This window comes from Oncorhynchus mykiss, chromosome 6, assembly GCF_057628025.1.
Source record: "Oncorhynchus mykiss isolate SJ-2025 chromosome 6, ASM5762802v1, whole genome shotgun sequence".
Classification (NCBI taxonomy): Eukaryota; Metazoa; Chordata; class Actinopteri; order Salmoniformes; family Salmonidae; genus Oncorhynchus; species Oncorhynchus mykiss.
The window spans coordinates 83,516,290-83,542,683 of NC_143027.1; the positions used below are offsets into that span (position 1 = coordinate 83,516,290).

The window sequence follows — 26,394 nt, forward strand, 5'->3', positions numbered from 1 at the left end:
GGTTACTAGTCCAACTCTAACCACTAGGCTACCCTGCCGCCCCAATTATAATGTTGTAATATGGCTGTAATATGGCTGTAATAATGTTGTATTTTGGCTGTAACAATGTTGTAAAATGGCTTTAATAATGTTGTAATATGGCTGTAATAATGTTATATTATGGCTGTAATAATGTTGTATTATGTCTGTAACAATGTTGTAATATGGCTGCAACAATGTTGTAATATGGCTGTAATAATGTTATATTATGGCTGTAATAATGTTGTATTATGGCTGTAATAATGTTGTAATATGGCTGTAATAATGTTGTAATATGGCTGTAATAATGTTATATTATGGCTGTAATAATGTTGTAATATGGCTGTAATAATGTTGTAATATGGCTGTAATAATGTTGTATTATGGCTGTAATAATGTAATATGGCTGTAATAATGTTGTATTATGGCTGTAATAATGTTGTATTATGGCTGTAATAATGTTGTATTATGGCTGTAATAATGTTGTAATATGGTTGTAATAATGTTGTATTATGGCTGTAATAATGTAATATGGCTGTAATAATGTTGTATTATGGCTGTAATAATGTTGTATTATGGCTGTAATAATGTTGTAATATGGCTGTAATAACGTTGTAATATGATGATTTGTTGTGGTGTTGCAGTCTTACTTTGAATCTCTGTAGTGCATCCTCATGAGTTAGTCCATGTAAAGACTCTCCATTCAACTCCAGGATCTCATCCCCTAAGAGACAGAGAGAGAGAGACAGAGAGACAGAGAGACAGAGAGACAGAGAGACACAGATAGAGAGAGAGAGAGAGAGACATTTGTTTTGTTGACGTTGAGTGAGAGGTTATTTTCCTGACACCACACTCCAAGGTCCCTCACCTCCTCCCTGTAGGCCGTCTCATCGTTGTTGGTAATCAAGCCTACCACTGTAGTGTTGTCTGTAAACTTGATGATTGAGTTGGAGGCGTGCATGGCCACGCAGTCGTGGGTGAACAAGGAGTACAGGAGACGGCTGAGAACGCACCCTTGTGGGGCCCCAGTGTTGAGGATCAGCGGGGTGGAGATGTTGTTACCTACCCTTACCACCTGGGGGCGGCCCATCAGGAAGTCCAGGACCCAGTTTCACAGGGCGGATTCGAGACCCAGGGTCTCGAGCTTAATGATGGGTTTGAAGGGTACTATGGTGTTAAATGCTGAGCTGTAGTCGATGAACAGCATTCTTACATAGTTATTCCTCTTGTCCAGATGGGTTAGGGCAGTGTGCAGTGTGATTGCGATTGTGTCGTCTGTGGACCTATTTGGGCGGTAAGCAAATTGGAGTGGGTCTAGGGTGTCAGGTAGGGTGGAGGTGATATGGTCCTTGACTAGTCTCTCAAAGCACTTCATGATGACGGAAGTGAGTGCTACGGGGCGGCTATTCTAGCCATATGCCATAGTGTAAGACAGTGGTCACCAACACTGGTCCAGCAGTCCAGGAAGGCTACTGGATGTGTGTAGACTTTTGTGTATGTTAGTGTTGGACTGAGATCAACTCTGTTGTTGTAGTACCATTTTAACAAAAGCAATGAGTCTCTCCTTCTCCTCTTACCCTCCTGTAGTCTGCCATCGGCAGCCGCGGCCCCTCCAGCGAAGATGGTCTTGACGTAGATACCCATGGGTCCGTACATGCTGTCCCTGCCCCCCACAATGCTGAACCCCAGACCCTGCATGGGACAATACAACAGTTAGGAGAGACTTGAAACTACAGATTGCACCTTTAAGGAGGAGTATTCACCCCCTTTAAAGAGGTCATTTGTAGTTTCATTTCTGGTAACAAAAAAGATTAACCCGGCCAATAGCACTGAGGGGGTGGGCTTAAATGTAACTAGGAGTTTTCCCATTAGGTTATATGGTCAGGGAGAAGCCAGGGCCAAAGCAACAACTCATCATTAGTATGTTTAAAGATTGGATGCTACTCCATAGTACTCCATGGTAGAGCAAACAATGATGCTTTATTATGGATTAGCCTCAGGGCCACGGGCTGCGTTCAAGCTCCTGGAGCAGATGTTCAAACGTGCTGCATAATTACCTTGCCATGGCTGCATAATTACCTTGCCATGGCCCTTCATCAGCACAATGTTACAGATGATGAAGGCTTGGACGTTACTGCAGGAGTGGACCAGATGGGCGGAGCTAAGAGAGCGAGAGGGACGGGGAACGGGCTGGGGAGGGGGGAGGAGAAGGGGGAGGAGGGGGACAGATGGGAGACAACACCCTTAGTCAGGTTCCACACACACGTGAGGCGAGGCCTCACGCACACACACACATACATTGGTTTCACACACACACACACACACTGGTTTCACACACACACACTTTTCCTCGCTCACTAGCCAAGTTCTGCAAAGCAGGAAGAAGGCTGACAAATTGAGTTGACTAGTTCCAGATGCTTTTTGGAAGTGATTTCTACACCTGTTTTTAATCTCTCTTCTTTTCGTATTGTTCTGACGTTCTGAACAGATACATATTTTTCTCCTCTCTCTGTCTCACTCTGACGGTCTCTCACTGTATGAGCGAATAATTGAATTATGTCGTGATTATAATGAAAAAAGAGGAAATAGTTTAGTCCCCTTCCAAGAACTTAATTGAATCAAAACGTTTATTATTTTTTGAAAAACCTGCTGTCTGCATGAGAACTCAAATTGAACAAACAGGGCAATGGGAGCAACAGCTACCGTAGAAACCTCAGGAATGTAATGAGTCAGTACCAATCTGGATTCATTGTAATCAGAGCATTTGCAGGTACAGAAACTCTCAAGGCAGGTAGGCAGACAGGCGCACACACACACCTGGTTGGGGTTGTGAGGAAACTCCAGCTGCTGGGACTGGGACTTCCTGCTGCCAAAGAAACCGACGGTTCCGTGGGTGTTGCTCCCGCAAAGCTCAGGCGTCTTCAGGATAATGGTGTCCAGGTCTCCAATCCAGTATGGATGGACACCTGAGCACAATGCAATACAATGCCATGTGATTCAATACCATCCAGAGACCAAGCAAAAACCCCCGACACCAACTGTATGGAACCTGGGTTATCTGCTTCCCTCAATACCACATTAGCCCAGTGAGCTAAAGCCTACGACATTTTCTCTGGGAGCTAACAAGAGGCTTGGTTACTCATCACAAAAGCAGGTCAAAACAGGGAAAGGCTAGTTGCTCACACAGCAAGGAATGACATTTGTTAAAACAAGTGACTTACAAAACATACCCAGGTCAATTTAAAGCATCATTATATTCAGTCATTTCCAGAGTTTATAAAACATCTGTGCAGGATGTGACAAACTCAACATCCAGTTAGAGATGATGATGTCCTCATGTTCTTGTAGGAAAGGAAGGAAATCACTTAATAGTATCTAATGATGTACCACAGGAAACTCATGACAACTGCCTTACAGGCCCCATATTGGTGTGTGTGTGTGTGTGTGTGTGTGTGTGTGTGTGTGTGTGTGTGTGTGTGTGTGTGTGTGTGTGTGTGTGTGTGTGTGCGTGCGTGTGTGCGTGCGTGTGTGTGTGTGCGTGCGTGTGTGTGTGTGCGTGCGTGCGTGCGCGTGTGTGTGTGTGTGTGTTACTGGTAGAGTTGGAGCGGGTCCTCTTGCAGACTGTCTGTCCCTGAAGACCATGTCCTCTCCTCTCTGTGTCCCAACCTCTGTCCTCATTCACCTCTGGGATTGCCAACTACAGCACACAGCACACCAGGGTGATGTTCATTAGGCACCAAACGGAGGAAAACACACTGAAACAGAGGCAGACCAGGCTGGTTGCCAGTCTGTTTCGCTTACATTCCACTCCTTGTACTCCATATCCTGTGCTACCCTGGAGGAGTAGAATGTTAGCTTAACAGACTGGTACCCAGAATAAGGAAGGACTACCTGGACGTTTTGTTTTCTGTTTCAAAATGTTTTACAATGATGTGCCCTACTGAACTCAACCAAGGTATTCATCCACTCTTGGAGGGAAATGGACGTTCAAACAACAATTTAAAAAGTTAAAGCCTAAAGATAATGACGATACACAGAACCAAACAGGCTGTGAATGTTTATCAAGAGGACTCAGAAGAGTCCTAATTGATACCTTGAGGTGGTTGTTGTTCCCAGTTTGTTCTGTCTCTGTGTAGTTGGTCACTGCCAGGGGGTCTGCCAGGCACAGGGGGGCCGAGTGCAGGGGGGCCAGGGTTAGACCTCCAGGGGACTGGGGCTGCTGCTCACATGTTGAGCTTTCCTACAAAAACACACAGAAAGGACTCAAAGTTGAATCGTTATAGAATTTAATGTTGTACAAGTGCCAATCTTTCTATGATTGGAGAGAATTATTTGGACTTATACTGATTGGGTAAGACACAGAATTATTCCAAATAAAACGTGTGAATATAATATTTAAATGTTTGGAAGAAATTGGTGGAATTAAAATGAACTAATAAGCTACTAAAATATCTAAAACTGCATTTGGCCATTGACTGCCTTTTTGGATAATTTCTGGAATATATTAGTTAATATATTTAAACACCTTCTCACTTCAGTTAGAGAAGTCTGATTTGATTATTGAATTTCCTGTTTTCAATTTGTTCTCCATAACAACACATACTATTTCTCAGTGGTGTAAAGTACTTAAGTAAAAATACTTGAAAGTACTACTTAAGTCGTTTTTTGTGTATCTGTACTTTACTATTCATATTTTTGACTACTTTTACTTTTACTTCACTACATTCCTAAAGAAAATAATGTAATTTTTACTCCAGACATTTTCACTGACACCAAAAAGTACTCGTTACATTTTGAATGCTTAGCAGGACAGGAAAATGGTCAAATTCACACACTTATCAAGAGAACATACCTGGTCATCCATACTGCCTCTGATCTAGCGGACCCACTGAACATACATGCTTCATTTGTAAATTATGTCTGAGTGTTGGAGTGTGTCCCTGGCTATCTGTGGGGGGGAAATGATGCCGTCTGGTTTGCTTAAAACAATTTATTCATTTATTTTTTACTTTTGATACTTAAGTATATTTACTAGATTACTTACACTTACTTGAGTCATTTTCTGTTAAGGTATCTTTACTTTTACTCAAGATTGGAAATTGGGTAGTTTTTCCACCACTGCTATTTCTCTGCTAGAGGCAGGACGGAGTCTTATAGGAAACATTTGAAGGAGAGACTGAAACAGGGTTCAAAACACAATCAGCAGAGTCCAAAGTTGTCACATGTTCTAGACATTCTGTCCTGCTGTCTGTCCCTTCCTTCTCTTCTTCTCTGTCTGTATCTCTCTTTCTCACTTGCTCTCTCACTTGCTCTCTCTCTCTCTCTCTCTCTCTCTCTCTCTCTCCCTCTCTCCCTCTCTCTCTCTCTCTTTACTTTACTGACTTTATTGTATCCCATGGGGAAATTTTGTTGCAGTGTCATGTACACGTTTAAAGTGGCGTTTAAAAAATACAACTTTCATAACAGTTACATACTAATAAAAAGAGACTAGCCTGCTGGCCTTACTGGGTCGATAGGAACATTATCCCGAGCTATTTAGGAGGGATATCACACCTGGCACAAATTATTGTCTCGTTCTGTTTTTCTCTCTCTCTCTGTCTCTCTCTCTCTCTGTCACATCCTTTGTCTCTCTCTCCCTCTGAGTCTCTGCAGTATAGACTTCTGTATCATCTCAAACAGATGGGGACTTGGCTTGGTCAGATGTAGTGTGACCTAGCATGAGAGAGCTTCAACATGTCCTCAGTCCGATCTCTGTAAAATGATTACACATTGGATGAGGGAGGAAGATGTGAGAGGGCCTTCCTTCCACGTAGTGTGAAAGCTGCTTCAACAGCAGTGGGGGAAGTAGAATGAACTCTTAAGCCAGAACTCACACTCTATATCCATTCATGAGATATGACCCTACTGGGAAATTTAATCTCTCTCTCCCTTTTCACCAAATAGCCAACTGCAGAGTAAGTCATCTCTTCCTATTCAATTTCTGTTTTGAGACTCTTTTCTACACGGTTCAGCCAAATGAGGATGGGCCCTCATCAATTTGATTGATTGATCCTTTGGAACTGTCTCTGCCAATGTTACTACGCAGCTCTTTATCCCGTACAACTACACTGCATAGGGTCGGTGCAGTGACTGTGGCTAGGAAGGCTTTACTGCACTGTTTGGTTTCATTTCAACTCATTCCATTTCTGAAGCAATGCAGATATTCTGCCCCACAGATTCCATCTGGGCCAAGTGTTGTCTGGGACCAGTGTCTGGTGGGTGTAGGATGGGAATGTGGCTACACTATGTGAAGAAATGCCAGACCCACACAGACTTAGTGGCTAGAGGGATGGCGGAGAATAAACTACTGTAACACAGGTGGAGTGTCAAATCTGTATTATAGTGAGGGTCCAAAATGGTACCCTATTCTCTATATTGTCAATACTTTGGTCAAAAATTGTGAACTATACAGGGAATAGGGTGCCATTTGGGACTCACAGGAACATATTGTGGGATGTATTCATTTAGAATGGCCAGCATAGCAGTTGTCTATGGAAAAAATTGAATAGTCCACAAGTGCAAACCTCTCCCACTGCATGGAACTCCAAGCAGGCTCAAAGTATTTGAAGTAAAACAAATACTATTTGAACCCAGGTCTGGTATGAAGTGCCAACATTTTTATTTTTTCTTCATTTCAGCAACAGAACAAGTGGGATGTGAGTGGTACTACCTCACTGTAGGCTGTTATGTGGCTGTTCCTGGAGGCGGCCTGCCTCCCTCCCTCCCCCTCTGTCCTTGCAGTATGGCCGTTCTTAGCCTGCCTCTCCCCCTCTGTCCTGCCATGGCCGTTCAGACACTGTCCGTTAAAAGGTGCAGGCTTGTCTGTACTCTGAAGGTAACTGCTCCAGGAGAGGCAGGAAGAAAGACACAGTTAGACAGAAGCTTTTCTCTGAGAACTAAACATAACAAAATAACCACTGTTGTTTGGCAGTGTTGGTGCATTAGCCAGTACACTTTGGCAATCTGCATTCCCCCAAACTGATGTACACAAGACTTGGTACGGCCATCTTAGAAAAACCATGAATTGACAGGTATAATGCACTATGCTATCAGCCGTGTTGAATCAGTTCAAAATGTACTACATAGAAAGCCATAACATAATAATAATAAACCTGAAAGGGATACTTCTGGATTTTGGCCATGAGGCCCCTTATCCACCTCCCCAGAATCAGATGAACTCATGGATACCATCTGTATGTCTCTGTGTCCAGTATGAAGCATGCTAGTAGATACCCATAGACTTCCAGTAACTGCACTAATGCTAGTTAGCATTGGCTCGCAAAAGTACCTCTAAGATCCTTCATGCTGGACACAGAGACATACAAATATTATCCATGAGTTTATCTGACTCTGGGAAGGTTTTCTATTAGATGTTGGAACATTGCATTGTTGGGACTTGCTTCCATTCAGCCACAACAGTATCAGTGAGTCCGAACACTGATGTTGGGCGATAAGGCCAGGCTCGCAGTCGGCGTTCCAATTCATCCCAAAGGTGTTCGATGGGGTTGAGGTAAGGGCTCTGTGCAGACCAGTCAAGTTCTTCCACACGGACAAACAATTTCTGAATGGACCAAGCTTTGTGCAAGGGGGCATTGTCATGCTGAAACAGGAAAGGTCCTTCCCTAAATTGTTGCCACAACCTTGGAAGCACAGAATCATCTAGAACAGTGGTTCCCAACCAGGGGTACTAGGTTTGGCCTATCCTCAGGGGTTACATGAGAAGACTCATGAGACCATAGGTCTACTGATAAAATGCACATGAGGGGGTATTTCAGGGGCCCTCCGGGCAGAGCAAAATTCAGTTGGTGGTACAGTAAGCAAAACAGTTGGGAACCACTGGCCTAGAATGTCATTGTATGCTGAAGCAATACGATTTCCCTTCACTGGAACTAAGGAGCCTAGTCCAAACCATGAAAAACAGCCCCAGACCATTATTCATCCTACACCAAACTTTACAGTTGGCACTATGCATTGGGGCAGGAAGCATTCTTTTGGCATCCACCAAATCCAGATTAGTTGGACTACCAGATGGTGAAGCGTGATTCATCACTCCAGAGAATGCGTTTCCACTGCTCCAGAGTCAAATGTCAGCAAGCTTTACACCATTCCAGCCGATGCTTGGCATTGCGCACAGTGATCTTAGGCTTGTGTGTGGCTGCTTGGCTATGGAAACTCATTCCATGAAGCTCCTGACGAACAGTTATTGTGCTGACGTTGCTTCCCGAGGCAGTTTGGAACCCGGTAGTGAGTGTTGCAACCGAGGACAGGTGATTTTTACGTGCTTGAGCACATGGCGGTCCCGTTATGTGAGCTTGTGTGGCCTACCGCTTTGCGGCTGAGCCGTTGTTGCTCCTAAACGTTTCCACTTCACAATAACAGCACTTACAGTTGACCGGGCAGCTCTAGCAGGGCAGAAATTTGACGAACTGACTTGTTGGAAAGATGGCATCCTATGATGGTGCCAAGTTGAAAGTCTCTGAGCTCTTCAGTAAGGCCATTCTACTGCCAGTGTCTATGGAGATTGCATGGCTGTGTGCTCGATTTTACTCACCTGTCAGCAACGGGTGTGGCTGAAATAGCCAAATCCACTCATTTGAAGGGGTGTCCACATACTTTTGTACATATAGTGTATATAAAGAACCTCATTGATATAATCCCGACGTGTCCCTTTAAGAAAACATTATAAAGGCACAGACCTGCTTACAACAAGTTATAAAGCATTATAGCAGTCTGCTTATATCTGTATGGCTTGTTACCTGTGTCCATCCCCTCCTCCCTTCCTCCCTCGCTCCACACTGGGTTCTTTGTCCTCCGTCTGGGGGCTGCTATCGCCAGTCTGTCGGCCCAGACCCTCCTCACCCGCCCCCGTCGTTACACACATCCTCCAGATACTGCTCTCCTGCACCAATAGGACAGATAATTAGCACAAGGGGATATCTAGGCAGGGGTAGAATTCTCCTGTGCCAATAGGACAGAGCGTTAGGACAAGGGGGCTATCTATGCAGGGACAGTACTCTCCTGCTCCAATACAGTCGCAAGAGAGATGAGGTTCCAACATGCTCAACTTTGTTTTCTTCAAATCAAATCAGATGTCATTAGTCACATGCGCCGAAAACAACATTACATTGAAATGCTTACTTACGAGCCACTAACCAACAATACAGTACAAATAAGAATAAGAAAGAAAAGTAATAAGCAATTAGAGAGCGGCAGTAAAATAACAATAGCGAGACTATATACAGGGGGTACCGGTACAGAGTCAATGTGGAGACTATATACAGGGGGGTACCGGTACAGAGTCAATGTGGAGGCTATATACAGGGGGGTACCGGTACAGAGTCAATGTGGAGACTATATACAGGGGGGTACCGGTACAGAGTCAATGTGGAGGCTATATACAGGGGGGTACCGGTACAGAGTCAATGTGGAGAATATATACAGGGGGGTACCGGTACAGAGTCAATGTGGAGACTATATACAGGGGGGTACCGGTACAGAGTCAATGTGGAGGCTATATACAGGGGGGTACCGGTACAGAGTCAATGTGGAGACTATATACAGGGGGGTACCGGTACAGAGTCAATGTGGAGGCTATATACAGGGGGGTACCGGTACAGAGTCAATGTGGAGACTATATACAGGGGGGTACCGGTACAGAGTCAATGTGGAGACTATATACAGGGGGGTACCGGTACAGAGTCAATGTGGAGACTATATACAGGGGGGTACCGGTACAGAGTCAATGTGGAGACTATATACAGGGGGGTACCGGTACAGAGTCAATGTGGAGACTATATACAGGGGGGTACCGGTACAGAGTCAATGTGGAGACTATATACAGGGGGGTACCGGTACAGAGTCAATTTGGAGACTATATACAGGGGGGTACCGGTACAGAGTCAATGTGGAGACTATATACAGGGGGGTACCGGTACAGAGTCAATGTGCGGGGGCACCGGTTAGTCGAGATAATTTAGGTACATGTAGGTAGAGTTATTAAAGTGACTATACATAGATTATAACAACAGAGAGTAGCAGGTGTGTAAAAGGGTGGGTGGGGGCAATGCAAATAGTCTGGGTAGCCATTTGATTAGATGTTCAGGAGTCTTATGGCTTGTTGGTAGAAGCTGTTTAGAAACCTCTTGGACCTAGACTTGGCATTCCGGTACTGCTTGCAGTGCGGTAGCAGAAAGAACCGTCTATAACTAGGGCCTTCCTCTGACACCGCCTGGTATAGAGGTTCCTGGAGGCAGGAAGCTTGGCCCAAGTGATGTACTTGGCCGTATGCACTACCCTCTGTAGTGCCGTGCGGTCGGAGGCCGAACAGTTACCATACCAGGCAGTGATGCAACCAGGATACTCTCGATGGTGCAGATGTAGAATTTTCTGAGGATCTGAGGACCCATGCCAAATCTTTTCAGTCTCCTGAGGGGGAATAGGTTTTGTCGTGCCCTTTTCACGACTGTCTTGGTGTGCTTGGACCATGTTAGTTTGTTGGTGATGTGGATACCAAGGAACTTGAAGCTCTCAACCTGCTCCACTACAGCCCCATCGATGAGAATGGGGGCGTGCTCGGCCCTCTTTTTCCTGTAGTCCAATATCATCTCCTTTGTCTTGATCACGTTGAGGGAGAGGTTGTTGTCCTGGCACCACACAGCCAGGTCTCTGACCTCCTCCTTATAGGCTGTCTCGTCGTTGTTGTTGATCAGGCCTACCACTGTTGTGTCATCGGCAAACTTAATGATGGTGTTGGAGTTGTGCCTGGTCATGCTGTCATGAGTGAACAGGGAGTACAGGAGGGGACTAAATACACACCCCTGATGGGCCCGTGTTGAGGATCACTGTGGCGGATGTGTTGTTACCTACCCTTACCACCTGGGGGCGGACCGTCAGGAAGTCCAGGATTCAGTTGCAGAGGGAGGTGTTTAGTACCAGGGTCCTTAGCTTATTGATGAGCTTTGAGGGCACTATGGTGTTGAACGCTGAGCTGTAGTCAATTAATAGCATTCTCACATAGGTGCTCCTTTTGTCCAGGTGGGAAAGAGCAGTGTGGAGTGCAATAGACATTGCATCATCTGTGGATCTGCTGGGGTGGTATTCAAATTGGAGTGGGTCTAGGGCTTCTGGGATAATGGTGTTGATGTGAGCCATGACCAACCTTTCAAAGCATTTCATGGCTACAGACGTGAGTGCTACGGGCTGGTAGTCATTTAGGCAGGCTACCTTAGTTTTCTTGGGCACAGGGACTATGGTGGTCTGCTTAAAACATGCTGGTATTACAGACTCGGACAGGGAGAGGTTGAAAATGTCAGTGAAGACACTTGCCAGGTGGTCAGCGCATGCTCGCAGTACATGTCCTGGTAATCCGTCTGGCCCTGCGGCCTTGTGAATGTTGACCTGTTTAAAGGTCTTACTCACATCGGCTGTGGAGAGCATCAGCACACAGTCTTCTGGAACAGCTGGTGCTCTCATGCATGTTTCAGTGTTATTTGCCTCGAAGCGAGCATAGAAGACGTTTAGCTCGTCTGATAGGCTCGTGTCACTGGGCAGCTCTCGGCTGTGCTTTCCTTTGTAGTCTGTATGGTTTGCAAGTCCTGCCACATCCGATGAGCATCAGAGCCGGTGTAGTACAATTCGATATTAGTCCTGAATTGATGCTTTTGCCTGTTTAACAGTTCGTCGGAGGGCATAGCAGGATTTCTTATAAGCTTCCGGGTCTAGCTCCTTGAAAGCGGCAGCTCTAGCCTTTAGCTCACTGCTGATGTTGCCTGTCATCCATGGCTTCTGGTTGGGGTATGTACATATGGTGACTGTGGGGACGACGTCATCGATGCACTTATTGATGAAGCCAATGACTGATATGGTGTACTGCTCAATGCCATCGGAGCAATCCCGGAACATATTCCAGTCTGTGCTGGCAAAACAGTCCTGTAGTTTAGCATCTGCTTCATCTGACCACTTTTTATTGATCGAGTCACTGGTGCTTCCTGCTTAAATTTTTGCCTGTAATCAGGAGGATATAATTATGGTCAGATTTGCCAAATGGAGGGTGAGGGAGAGTTGTCTATGTGTCTCTGTGTGTGGAGTAAAGGTGGTCCAGAGTTGTTTCCCCTCTGATTGCACATTTAACATGCTGATAGGAATTTGGTAAGACCAATTTAAGTTTCCCTGCATTAAAGTTCCCGGCCACTATGAGCACCGCCTCTGGGTGAGCGTTTTCCTGTTTGCTTGTGACGGAATACAACTAATTGAGTGCGGTCATAGTGTCAGCCTCAGTCTGTGGTGGTATGTAGACAGCTACGAAAAACACAGATAAAAACTCTCTAGGAAGATGGTGTGGTCTACAGCTTATCATGAGATACTCTACCTCAGATGAGAAAAACCTCGAGATTTCCTTAGATATCCTGCACCAGCTGTTATTTACAAGAATACATAGTCCGCCGCCCCTTGTCTTACCAGACGTCGCTGTTCTATCCTGCCGATACAGCATATAACAAGCCAGCTGTATGTTGATAATGTTGTCGTTCAGCCACAACTCCGTGAAGCATAAGATATTACAGTTTTGAATGTCCCATTGCTAGTTTAATCTTCCACGTAGGTCATCTATTTTATTTTCCAAAGATTGCACGTTTGCTAGCAGAATGGATGGCAGTGGGGTTTTTCCGATCGCCTACAAATTCTCAGAAGGCAGCCCGCCCTCTGGCGCAAATGACGGGGATCTGGGCCTGTTCCCGGGAAAGCTGTATATCATTCGCGTTGGGCTTGTCAGACTCGTTAAACGAAAAATTGGATTCTGCCAGATCGTTGTGAGTAATCGCTGTTCTGATGTCCAGAAGTTATTTTTGGTCATAAGAGACGATAGCAGCAACATTATGTACAAATTAAGGTACAAAATAAGTTACAAACAACACAAAGAAACACAATTGGATAGGAACACGTAAAACGTCAGCCTACTTCTCTGGCGCCATTCATTAGACAAGGGTGTTATAAGTCAAGGAGCGATACAAGTATGTGAAAAGGCTAGCACTCAGTTGATGAAGCTGCATTATGCTGATTTGAATGGTTCATATGGATGGTTTCAACATATCACGATAGCATAAAATATGTTTGTTCAGAGAGTAAAATCAGGGAAGTTGGGGATGGATCTTCAGAGGGGTTAAGGCAACACATTGCCTGGAACAAAGCTAATTTGACCATTAGGGCCACCGTATAACTTTAGGGCCACTGTACATACTGCGTGTGTATCGAGCAGCTAAGAGTAGGAGTGCTGATCTAGGATCAGGTCACCCCTATCTGTATTATCTTATTCATCGTGATCTAAAAGGCAAAGCTGATCCTAAATCAGCTCTCCTACTCTGAGACGTTAGATACATATGGCACCCCTGGCCTTTTCTTACACCAACACAGTCCAGTCCAGCAGAGCCAACACAAGGGCACCTCTATGCAGGGTTATAAAAGCCAGCTTTATGACCAAATCAAGACCTTGAGTTAACGGGTTGACAGCTTCAGAACAAATAGCAGAGTGGTAGAGCGTTTATAGGTCTATGAACTGTACCACAGTGTGTGTAAGTTAACTTTATGAGACAACCACTAGTGTGTTTAGGCTCCTTTTTAAAGAGAACCATATGATTAACTTAAATCTAACAAGACATTGTCCTTATGAAATGCAGGAGCCATGTTTGGAACCATAGTAAAGGTATTGCCCCACACCCACTATGGCTTCACATTGTTTGAGGTAAAATGCTGTAGTCTGACTGTGGGGTGCAGTGGCTGAGTCTGGTCTGGTGGGTGAAACAGTAACCTGCAGCACAAGGACCCCCTCTTTATATCTCCTTCAATGTTTCTCCTTCTTCCATTATATATCTCTATCTGAATATAAAGAACAACCCAGAGGTATTAAACACACATTCTAATGTGGCACAGGATATAAATAAAAAACAATGTAAAAACACAGTGAATGTCTGCTCAATGTTTGTTTCAATTGTGATCTTTTTCCATATATCTGAATGTCTGTTATCAACTGTCCTGTGACATAGCCTTCTCTCAGCTCAGAGTAGCAGGATTGGGCTCAATTCCATTTCTCCTAGGCCAGTTCAGGGGTTGATTTGAAAAGGAATCAATACTTTTTTTCTATGTGAACTTCTCAATTAATTTGTGACCGGTTGGACACTAACAAGCTCTCTCCTCTGTCTCACCCACCAGGTGTGTCTTGTCATAATCAACAGTAGGATTTTTGTATGACAGTTTTTATATGACAGCCTTCCACTTCAGTATCAACAAATGAATTATTAATGAGTTGACATGGAATCCACCTAACATGGAATCCACCGAATCCACCTTGATGAGTAGAGTTCATTCATGAACTTTAGAGTAACCTTGGGGTTCTCTCTGAATGTACATAGGATCACATTGTCTTGTGACATAGTCCTCATGTTATCCTAATGACGAAGTAAGTAGCGTTCATTCATTCATGAAGTCTGATTTATGTTCTGCTACTGAACAGTACTTCCAGACATCAATCTGACTGAAGGTTAGCCTGAATAGAATCAGTCTGCTACTGAACAGTACTTCCAGACATCAATCTGACTGAAGGTTGGCCTGAACAGAATCAGTCTGCTACAGAACACTACTTCCAGACATCAATCTGGCTGAAGGTTGGCCTGAACAGAATCAGTCTGCTACAGAACACTACTTCCTGACATCAATCTGACTGAAGGTTGGCCTGAACAGAATCAGTCTGCTACTGAACAGTACTTCCAGACATCAATCTGACTGAAGGTTGGCCTGAATAGAATCAGTCTGCTACAGAACACTACTTCCAGACATCAATCTGACTGAAGGTTGGCCTGAACAGAATCAGTCTGCTACAGAACACTACTTCCAGACATCAATCTGACTGAAGGTTGGCCTGAACAGAATCAGTCTGCTACAGAACACTACTTCCAGACATCAATCTGACTGAAGGTTGGCCTGAATAGAATCAGTCTGCTACGGAACACTACTTCCAGACATCAATCTGACTGAAGGTTGGCCTGAACAGAATCAGTCTGCTACAGAACACTACTTCCAGACATCAATCTGACTGAAGGTTGGCCTGAACAGAATCAGTCTGCTACAGAACACTACTTCCAGACATCAATCTGGCTGAAGGTTGGCCTGAATAGAATCAGTCTGCTATGGAACACTACTTCCAGACATCAATCTGACTGAAGGTTGGCCTGAACAGAATCAGTCTGCTACAGAACACTACTTCCAGACATCAATCTGGCTGAAGGTTGGCCTGAATAGAATCAGTCTGCTACAGAACACTACTTCCAGACATCAATCTGACTGAAGGTTGGCCTGAACAGAATCAGTCTGCTACAGAACACTACTTCCAGACATCAATCTGACTGAAGGTTGGCCTGAACAGAATCAGTCTGCTACAGAACACTACTTCCAGACATCAATCTGGCTGAAGGTTGGCCTGAATAGAATCAGTCTGCTACAGAACAGTACTTCCTGACATCAATCTGACTGAAGGTTGGCCTGAACAGAATCAGTCTGCTACAGAACACTACTTCCTGACATCAATCTGGCTGAAGGTTGGCCTGAATAGAATCAGTCTGCTATGGAACACTACTTCCAGACATCAATCTGACTGAAGGTTGGCCTGAACAGAATCAGTCTGCTACAGAACACTACTTCCAGACATCAATCTGGCTGAAGGTTGGCCTGAATAGAATCAGTCTGCTATGGAACACTACTTCCAGACATCAATCTGACTGAAGGTTGGCCTGAACAGAATCAGTCTGCTACAGAACACTACTTCCAGACATCAATCTGGCTGAAGGTTGGCCTGAATAGAATCAGTCTGCTATGGAACAGTAATTCCTGACATCAATCTGCCTGAAGGTTGGCCAGAATAGAATCAGTCTGCTACAGAACACTACTTCCTGACATCAATCTGGCTGAAGGTTGGCCTGAACAGAATCAGTCTGCTACAGAACACTACTTCCTGACATCAATCTGACTGAAGGTTGGCCTGAACAGAATCAGTCTGCTACAGAACACTACTTCCTGACATCAATCTGGCTGAAGGTTGGCCTGAATAGAATCAGTCTGCTACAGAACACTACTTCCTGACATCAATCTGGCTGAAGGTTGGCCAGAATAGAATCAGTCTGCTACAGAACACTACTTCCTGACATCAATCTGGCTGAAGGTTGGCCTGAACAGAATCAGTCTGCTACAGAACACTACTTCCTGACATCAATCTGACTGAAGGTTGGCCTGAATAGAATCAGTCTGCTACAGAACACTACTTCCTGACATCAATCTGACTGAAGGTTGGCCTGAACAGAATCAGTCTGCTACAGAACACTACTTCCAGACATCAATCTGGCTGAAGGTTGGCCTGAATAGAATCAGTCTGCTATGGAACACTACTTCCTGACATCAATCTGGCTGAAGGTTGGCCTGAACAGAATCAGTCTGATACAGAACAGTACTTCCTGACATCAATCTGGCTGAAGGTTGGCCTGAATAGAATCAGTCTGCTACAGAACACTACTTCCTGACATCAATCTGGCTGAAGGTTGGCCTGAATAGAATCAGTCTGCTATGGAACACTACTTCCTGACATCAATCTGGCTGAAGGTTGGCCTGAACAGAATTAGTCTGCTACAGAACAGTACTTCCTGACATCAATCTGACTGAAGGTTGGCCTGAACAGAATCAGTCTGCTATGGAACACTATTTCCTGACATCAATCTGGCTGAAGGTTGGCCTGAACAGAATTAGTCTGCTACAGAACAGTACTTCCTGACATCAATCTGACTGAAGGTTGGCCTGAACAGAATCAGTCTGCTATGGAACACTATTTCCTGACATCAATCTGGCTGAAGGTTGGCCTGAACAGAATCAGTGTGCTACAGAACAGTACTTCCTGACATCAATCTGGCTGAAGGTTGGCCTAAACAGAATCAGTCTGCTATGGAACACTACTTCCTGACATAAATCTGGCTGAAGGTTAGCCTGAACAGAATCAGTCTGCTACAGAACACTACTTCCAGACATCAATCTGACTGAAGGTTGGCCTGAACAGAATCAGTCTGCTACAGAACACTACTTCCTGACATCAATCTGGCTGAAGGTTGGCCTGAACAGAATCAGTCTGCGACAGAACACTACTTCCAGACATCAATCTGACTGAAGGTTGGCCTGAACAGAATCAGTCTGCTACAGAACAGTACTTCCTGACATCAATCTGGCTGAAGATTGGCCTGAATAGAATCAGCCAGGTGAGTTCACAGCTACTGACAGACGTGAGGCTTTTATCTTATAACACATAGCTAGGAGGAAGACTAACAGACCAGTCATAACCTCAAATAGGGGAGGGATGAAGGAACGAAGGGTGCATTTATTCATTATTTGAACATGGCCACATTGTCCCGAGGCTCTATGACATCAGTGCAATGTCCTCATAGCCTTGTGTTAGCAAGTTAACATGTCTCTACTTCCACTATGGCCTAATGCCTCTCTCCCTCCCCTGGTCCACAACAACCACTGTCTTTGTGTGTGAGTTAAACAGGCCCAACAGCAGCACTCAGCCCTCTGACACACAGGCCATGTGATTGTTGTTATGCATTTGCACAAGAAACACAGTCCAGACAGAGATGACTAGAGGAACACATTCCAGACTACATTATGGGCAGGACCAGAGTTCTTCATACTCTGGACTCAATCTTCAGATACAATACTGTGTTGTATATTTTTTCTCCTAAATGCTTTTCATATTGAGACGAAACCTAACTTGAGATCAACATGCATTATTAATTTCCCCCTCACAAATCTCCCATTGCCTTCAATGCATGATTTTTGAGAATGTCCGTGTTTCAAGTGAGTATCAGACCCCTTTTGAGCAACTAACACTCTCTACCCACCACACATAACAAGAAGGAAGTCATATGCTTTTGAAGGCCGGAGTGTTTAGCTTGTTTCCTCTTGGAGTAGCAGTAACAGCCTGAACTCTCAACATGTACGGTATGAACACGGTATGCTAATCCATCTTGATGCCTAGCTGTCAGATGAGAAAGGATCTACATGTCTGACCACTACACTGCCTGGGGGACTGACATACATGTATTGTTTTTCCAGATTCATTAAGACTTCTTATCATAGTTCTCCTAGTTAAGTAATACTGTGTTTGATGTGCATTAACAATTATTATGTGCATAAAAAATATTTTCATATTATTTCTACAAATGCATTGATAAAAACAGCCAATGCAAAGATAGCACTTAGTGCATAACAGTCATAATTCAGGACCAGGAGACATACATTGTTAATGCCACTTTGCAAACAGCAACCCTGTTGGCTTAGCGCAACATTATGATGTAATATATAATTGAAATGTCCAAACAAAACGCCGTAATGTGATAAATTACCCCCATTCATACCTTGATACTGAAGGACCTCCTCATATTCCTCTTGTGTTCTCCTGTAGCCCTGAGTGTGTTGGTGGCCCCTACGGGTGGCTGTGTAGATGCCTGCATAGTTCCTCCACTCTCCTGGGGTCCTTCCTGGATCTTCTTCTGGGACCTCTCCACCTCCCTGTTCCCCTTCCCATCTCTCCCCAAGCCCCCGTCTCCCTTCCAGGCCTCCCCTGGCAGTCTCTCTTCGGGGCTGGGGCAGTCATCACTGGCTCTGGAGTGACAGAGGATCAGGGACCTGGAGGGAAGAAGAAGAAGAAGAAGTAAAGGGGAAAGGAGAAGGTAAACCGTTGCTACTGTACCTAGTATTCCAACCAAAAAGGCATTAGGCACCCAGCGAGGCTGTCCTGTAATTCACGTTGGCTTTAACCAAATCAAGCAGCCTGACGAGCTGTGTGCTACAAACAGATTCCATACCTGGAGAGCATGGCTAGCTTCTTGGAGCGGTGGCTGTGGCTAGTGTTGGTGTTGTTGGTCTTCCCAGTGTCCCTGCCTCGCCTCTCCATCCTCCGAGCTGCTGCCGTGCTGGCTTTCCTCTTCTGGTAGGAGTATCTCTGGGGCATGGCCGTTAGAGTGTGTGTGTGTGCTGCGTGTGTGTGTGTGGTGCTAACACACTCTCACACACACTCCTCCCAGCCGGCACACAGGCTAATGGAGAGGGACACTCTGCAGGGAAATTCGAAAATTCAATTAGGAAGCCTGTCTGTGTGTGTGTATGTGTACGTGTGTATGTGTGTGTCCGTGCGTCTGTGTGCTTGTGTGTGTCATAAGTGTTCTGAGAATCTGCTGAAGCAATAGTGGTGTTAGAGATAAGAGATCTTTTCTTCCCTGAAAACAGCAGCATGTTGCAGCTAGAGCCTCCTGAATATGACTCCTCACACTGCACACACATGCACGTGCAAACACAGACACGCATTAATATACACACGTGCACACACATGCACACATGGACACACACACCAAAGATCCTTCCCACGGGATTTGAGGTCACGGATACCATGAACTTACAGTAACTACACTAACGGAGATCTGCACTGAGATTGATCTGGGCTCACAAAGTGCCTCCCAATTAGCCTTATAAATAGGGAATAGGGTGCCATTTGGAGTGCATACCTTAGAATGGGAAAACCCCTACATAATAAAGTAAACAAACCAATACACATTTCAACTGATGCAGCTGCTACTGTTTATTGTCTACCCTGTTGTCTAGTCACCTTATTCCTACACTCTGTCACCTTCTGACCTCTATTTCTGTTGTTTTGTATTTATTTAGTATGGTCAGGGCGTGAGTTGGGTGGGCAGTCTATGTTTGTTTTTCTATGTTTTGGGGCATTTCTATGTTTTCGGCCTAGTATGGTTCTCAATCAGAGGCAGGTGTCATTAGTTGTCTCTGATTGAGAATCATACTTAGGTAGCCTGGGTTTCACTGTGTGTTTGTGGGTGATTTGTTCCTGTCACTGTGTTTGTTGTCACAGGATAGGACTGTTTTGCGTTTTCACATTTCTTGTTTTTGTTAGTTTGTTCATGTGTAGTGATTTATTAAAACATGAATAACCACCACGCTGCGCTTTGGTCCGCTTCTCTTCCTCCTACAGACGAACGCCCTTACAGAATCACCCACCGCAACAGGACCAAGCGGCGTGGTAACGGGCAACAGCGGCACAAGGAGGAATGGACTTGGGATGATGTGTTGGACGGCAAGGGTTGCTACACATGGGAGGAGATCCTGGCGGGAAAGGATCGCCTTCCATGGGAACAGGTGGAGGCAGCGAGGAGAGCAGAGGCAGCCGGAGAGAGGAGCCGGCAATATGAGGGAACACGGTTGGCAAGGAAGCCCGGGAGTCAGCCCCAAAAATTTCTTGGGGGGGGGGGGGGGGGGGCTAACAGGGAGTATGGCTACGCCAGGTAGGAGACCTGAGCCAACTTCCTGTGGTTACCGGGGGGCTAGAGAGACCGGGCAGGCACCGTGTTATGCTGTGGAGCGCACGGTGTCCCCAGTGCGGGTGCACAGCCCGGTGCGGTACATTCCAGCTCCGCGTATCGAGCCAAGTGCCATGAAGCCGGCTCTACGCATCTGGTCTCCAGTGCGTCTCCTTGGGCCGGCTTACATGGCACCAGCCTTGCGCACGGTGTCCCCGGTTCGCCTGCATAGCCCAGTGCGGGCTATTCCACCTCGCCGCACTGGCAGGGCGACCGGGACCATTCAACCGGGTAAGGTTGGGCAGGCTCGGTGCTCAAGAGCTCCAGTGCGCCTGCACGGCCCGGTCTATCCGTCACCACCTCCACGCACCAGCCCTCCGGTGGCAGCTCCCCGTACCAGGCTGTCTCTCCGGCCCATCCTTGCAGGGGCTCTCTCCTCTCCAGCGCTGCCGGAGTCTCCCGCCTCTCCGGCGCTACCAGAGCCTTCCTCCTCTCCAGCGCTGCCGGAGTCTCCCGCTTGTTCGGCGCTAGGAGAGCTACTCAGCCCAGCGCCGCCAGCGCCGCCCGTCTGCCCAACGCCGCCAGCGCCGCCCGTCTGCCCAGCGCCGCCAGCGCCGCCCGTCTGCCCAGCGCCGCCAGCGCCGCCCGTCTGCCCAGCGCCGCCCGTCTGCCCAACGCCGCCAGCGCCGCCCGTCTGCCCAGCGCCGCCAGCGCCGCCCGTCTGCCCAGCGCCGCCAGCGCCGCCCGTCTGCCCAGCGCCGCCAGTGCCGCCCGTCTGCCCAGCGCCGCCAGTGCCGCCCGTCTGCCCAGCGCCGCCAGTGCCGCCCGTCTGCCCAGCGCCGCCAGTGCCGCCCGTCTGCCCAGCGCCGCCAGTGCCCAGCGCCGCCAGTGCCGCCCGTCTGCCCAGCGCCGCCAGTGCCGCCCGTCTGCCCAGCGCCGCCAGTGCCGCCCGTCTGCCAGGAGCCGCCAGTGCCGCCCGTCAGCCAGGAGCCGCCAGTGCCGCCCGTCAGCCAGGGGCCGCCAGTGCCGCCCGTCAGCCAGGGGCCGCCAGTGCCGCCAGTCAGCCAGGGGCCGCCAGTGCCGCCAGTCAACCAGGGGCCGCCAGTCAGCCCAGCGCCGCCAGTCAACCAGGGGCCGCCAGTGCCGCCAGTCAGCCAGGGGCCGCCAGTGCCGCCAGTCAGCCAGGGGCCGCCAGTGCCGCCAGTCAGCCAGGGGCCGCCAGTGCCGCCAGTCAGCCAGGGGCCGCCAGTGCCGCCAGTCAGCCAGGGGCCGCCAGTAAGCCAGGGGCCGCCAGTGCCGTCAGTCAGCCAGGGGCCGCCCGAGCAGCTGCCCCTCTGTCCAGAGCAGCTGTCGCCCCTCTGTCCAGAGCAGCTGTCGCCCCTCTGTCCCAAGCTGCTGCCGCCCCTCTGTCCCGAGCAGCTGTCCCTCTGTCCCGAGCAGCTGTCCCTCTGTCCCGAGCAGCTGCCCCTCTGTCCCGAGCAGCTGCCCCTCTGTCCCGAGCAGCTGCCGCCCCTCTGTCCCGAGCTGCTATCGCCCCTCTGTCCCGAGCTGCTACTGCCCCTCTGTCCCGAGCAGTTGTCCCTCTGTCCCGAGCAGCTGCTTCACCTCTGTCCCGAGCTGCCCCTCTGCCCCGAGCAGCCCCTCTGTCCAGTGGGGTCATTGAGAGGGGTGGCCATGGTGAGTAAGCCAGGGAGGCGGACAATAAGGCGGACTAAGACAATGGTGAAGTGGGGTCCGCGTCCCGCGCCAGAGCCGCCACCGCGGACAGACGCCCACCCAGACCCTCCCCTATAGGTCAAGGTTTTGCGGCCGGAGTCCGCACCTTTGGGGGGGGGTACTGTCACGTTCTGACCTCTATTTCTGTTGTTTTGTATTTATTTAGTATGGTCAGGGCGTGAGTTGGGTGGGCAGTCTATGTTTGTTTTTCTATGTTTTGGGGCATTTCTATGTTTTCGGCCTAGTATGGTTCTCAATCAGAGGCAGGTGTCATTAGTTGTCTCTGATTGAGAATCATACTTAGGTAGCCTGGGTTTCACTGTGTGTTTGTGGGTGATTTGTTCCTGTCACTGTGTTTGTTGTCACAGGATAGGACTGTTTTGCGTTTTCACATTTCTTGTTTTTGTTAGTTTGTTCATGTGTAGTGATTTATTAAAACATGAATAACCACCACGCTGCGCTTTGGTCCGCTTCTCTTCCTCCTACAGACGAACGCCCTTACACACTCTTAGAAAAAAATTGTTCCAAAAGGGTTCTTCGGCTGTCCCCATAGGAGTACCCTTTTTTGTTCCAGGTAGAACCCTTTTGGGTTTCAGGTAGAACCCTCTGGAACCAAAAATAGTTCTTCAAAGGGTTGTCCTCTGGGGACAGTCGAAGAACCCTTTAAGGTTCTAGATAGCACCTCTTTCTAAGAGTGTAGTTACATGTACAGTATCAGTCAAAAGTTTGGACACAGCTACTCATCAAGGGTTTTTCTTAATTTTTTCTATTTTCTAATGAACCGTCGTAATGATGACCTGTCGTTTCTCTTTGTTTATTCGAGCTGTTCTTGCCATAATATGGACTTGGTCTTTTACCAAATAGGGCTGTTTTATGTTTTTATAGAATTATAGTCCGGTAGTAATACTAGTGGAGAGTATTATTAGTATTAGAAGTATAGTCCCATAGTATAATAGTAGAGAGTACTTTTAGTGTTAGAATTATAGTCCAGTAGTAATAATAGTAGAGCGTATTATTAGTATTAGAAGTATAGTCCCATAGTATAATAGTAGAGAGTATTATTAGTTTTAGAATTATAGTCCAGTAGTATAATAGTAGAGCATATTATTAGTATTAGAAGTATAGTCCAGTAGTAGTAGTTGGAAGTTGGTGTGTCTGTCACACTAATAGTAGAAGTGAAGGTCTCCTGACTAACTGCTTCTCTCTCACTATAACAGAGCTATATGATGACCCTGCATATGCATTATAGATGTTGCTTTAAATGGATCTTTGTTTCACTCAAGTCAGAAACACTTATCTAAGTATACAGCAGTCTACATACAGCGGGCTAAATACAGCAGGCTACATACAGCAGGCTACATACAGCAGGCAACATACAGAAGGCCTCATACAGCAGGCTACATTCAGCAGGCAACATACAGAAGGCTACATACAGCAGGCTACATACAGCAGGTTACATACAGCAGGCTACATACAGCAGGCAACATACAGAAGGCTACTTACAGCAGGCTACATACAGCAGGTTACATACAGCAGGCTACATACAGCAGGCTACATACAGCAGGCAACATACAGAAGGCTACATACAGCAGGCTACATACAGCAGGCAACATACAGAAGGCTACATACAGAAGACTGCATACAGCAGGCTACATACAGCAGACAACATACAGAAGGCTACATACAGCAGGCTACATACAGCAGGCTACATACAGCAGGCTACATACAGAAGGCCTCATACAGCAGGCTACATACAGCAGGCAACATACAGAAGGCTACATACAGCAGGCTACATACAGCAGGTTACATACAGCAGGCTACATAGAGCAGGCAACATACAGAAGGCTACATACAGCAGGCTACATACAGCAGGCTACATACAGAAGGCTACATACAGCAGGCTACATACAGCAGGCTACATACAGCAGACTACATACATTGTGTACTGAGATATGACATTGTGTAAAACAAATATTTTAAGATTTTCTGCACAGTATGTTTATTAGCTAGCCAGTCAGTTTAAGTGGAATGATTCCAATAATTGTTCAATGTAACTACCAATATGCCAACATTCCATACAGACAATGCTGTCAGTCCTCAGCCATACCCTGGCTGAAATCAGTTGATGGTAGTACTGAGACAAGTTGTAAATGCTGTCAGTCCTCAGCCACACCCTGGCTGAAATCAGTTGATGATAGTACTGAGACAAGTTGTAAATGCTGTCAGTCCTCAGCCACACCCTGGCTGAAATCAGTTGATGGTAGTACTGAGACAAGTTGTAAATGCTGTCAGTCCTCAGCCACACCCTGGCTGAAATCAGTTGATGGTTGTACTGAGACAAGTTGTAAATGCTGTCAGTCCTCAGCAATACCCTGGCTGAAATCAGTTGATGGTAGTACTGAGACAAGTTGTAAATGCTGTCAGTCCTCAGCCAAACCCTGGCTGAAATCAGTTGATGATAGTACTGAGACAAGTTGTAAATGCTGTCAGTCCTCAGCCATACCCTGGCTGAAATCAGTTGATGGTAGTACTGAGACAAGTTGTAAATGCTGTCAGTCCTCAGCCATACCCTGGCTGAAATCAGTTGATGATAGTACTGAGACAAGTTGTAAATGCTGTCAGTCCTCAGCCATACCCTGGCTGAAATCAGGTGATGGTAGTACTGAGACAAGTTGTAAATGCTGTCAGTCCTCAGCCACACCCTGGCTGAAATCAGTTGATGATAGTACTGAGACAAGTTGTAAATGCTGTCAGTCCTCAGCCATACCCTGGCTGAAATCAGTTGATGGTAGTACTGAGACAAGTTGTAAATGCTGTCAGTCCTCAGCCATACCCTGGCTGAAATCAGTTGATGATAGTACTGAGACAAGTTGTAAATGCTGTCAGTCCTCAGCCATACCCTGACTGAAATCAGTTGATGGTAGTACTGAGACAAGTTGTAAATGCTGTCAGTCCTCAGCCACACCCTGGCTGAAATCAGTTGATGATAGTACTGAGACAAGTTGTAAATGCTGTCAGTCCTCAGCCACACCCTGGCTGAAATCAGTTGATGATAGTACTGAGACAAGTTGTAAATGCTGTCAGTCCTCAGCCATACCCTGGCTGAAATCAGTTGATGGTAGTACTGAGACAAGTTGTAAATGCTGTCAGTCCTCAGCCATACCCTGGCTGAAATCAGGTGATGGTAGTACTGAGACAAGTTGTAAATGCTGTCAGTCCTCAGCCACACCCTGGCTGAAATCAGTTGATGATAGTACTGAGACAAGTTGTAAATGCTGTCAGTCCTCAGCCATACCCTGGCTGAAATCAGTTGACGGTAGTACTGAGACAAGTTGTAAATGCTGTCAGTCCTCAGCCATACCCTGGCTGAAATCAGTTGATGATAGTTGAAGTTGTAAATGCAACAAGTACTGACACTTTATCATATTATAACAAAGTGTATTACAACAGCTTTCCAAGAAAACAAACATTGAAAGGGATTGGTGGATACCTAGTCAGAATGTATTCAACTGAAATCTGACTTCCTCATTTAACCCAACCCCTCTGAGACAGTTGTGGTCTGTTTTTATATATTTTAGAGGCTATTTCTACAGAAAATGTAAAACCTGTATCAACTGTATTTATGAACATATATTTTAGGTTAAGGGATATCTATGCTCCTGCCCTATGGGCTGCTTACTTACTTATTTACTTTACCAACAGTAATACAACCCCACTGTCATGCTTTGCTCTGTATTGTGTTGTTTGCTGTTGACTGCCATAAACAGACCCTTTCTCTGTATTGTGTTGTTTGCTGTTGACTGTTATGTACAGACTCTTTCTCTGCTGTTGACTGTCATGTACAGACACTTTCTCTATATTATGTTGTTTGCTTTTGACTGTCATAAACAGACCCTTTCTCTTCATTGTGTTGTTTGCTGTTGACTGTCATAAACAGACCCTTTCTCTTCATTGTGTTGTTTGCTGTTGACTGTCATAAACAGACCCTTTCTCTTCATTGTGTTGTTTGCTGTTGACTGTCATAAACAGACCCTTTCTCTTCATTGTGTTGTTTGCTGTTGACTGTCATGTGAAATCCTGACATAAACTGTAATCTCACGTCTCTACCACCGGTTTACAGCCAGAGAAGGGCATCCCATGACAAATGATTGTAGTTGTATATGTTTGAGGGGGGTGAGAAAGGTTGTTGAGCATGTGTGACTCTTTTGAAAGCATTGCCTCTTCAAAA

General features: G+C 46.3%; 1 protein-coding gene across 5 annotated transcripts in view; it reads right to left on the reverse strand.

Annotated features, from left to right (window-relative positions):
* Positions 1-26,394, reverse strand: part of LOC100136088 (pro-interleukin-16) — a 56,543-nt gene that overhangs the window by 22,909 nt on the left and 7,240 nt on the right. For all 5 annotated transcript variants that reach the window (XM_090239139.1, XM_090239141.1, XM_090239136.1 and 2 more), the window contains exons 2-11: positions 18,948-19,196; positions 18,498-18,768; positions 8,814-8,956; positions 6,728-6,896; positions 4,112-4,258; positions 3,610-3,715; positions 2,836-2,984; positions 2,098-2,208; positions 1,596-1,710; positions 669-742 (exon numbers count right to left, since the gene is read on the reverse strand). In XM_090239139.1, coding sequence (XP_090095265.1) covers positions 669-742; positions 1,596-1,710; positions 2,098-2,208; positions 2,836-2,984; positions 3,610-3,715; positions 4,112-4,258; positions 6,728-6,896; positions 8,814-8,956; positions 18,498-18,768; positions 18,948-19,093 — 1,431 coding nt within the window. In that variant the 5' untranslated portion in view covers positions 19,094-19,196. The remainder of the gene's footprint in view (positions 1-668; positions 743-1,595; positions 1,711-2,097; positions 2,209-2,835; positions 2,985-3,609; positions 3,716-4,111; positions 4,259-6,727; positions 6,897-8,813; positions 8,957-18,497; positions 18,769-18,947; positions 19,197-26,394) is intronic.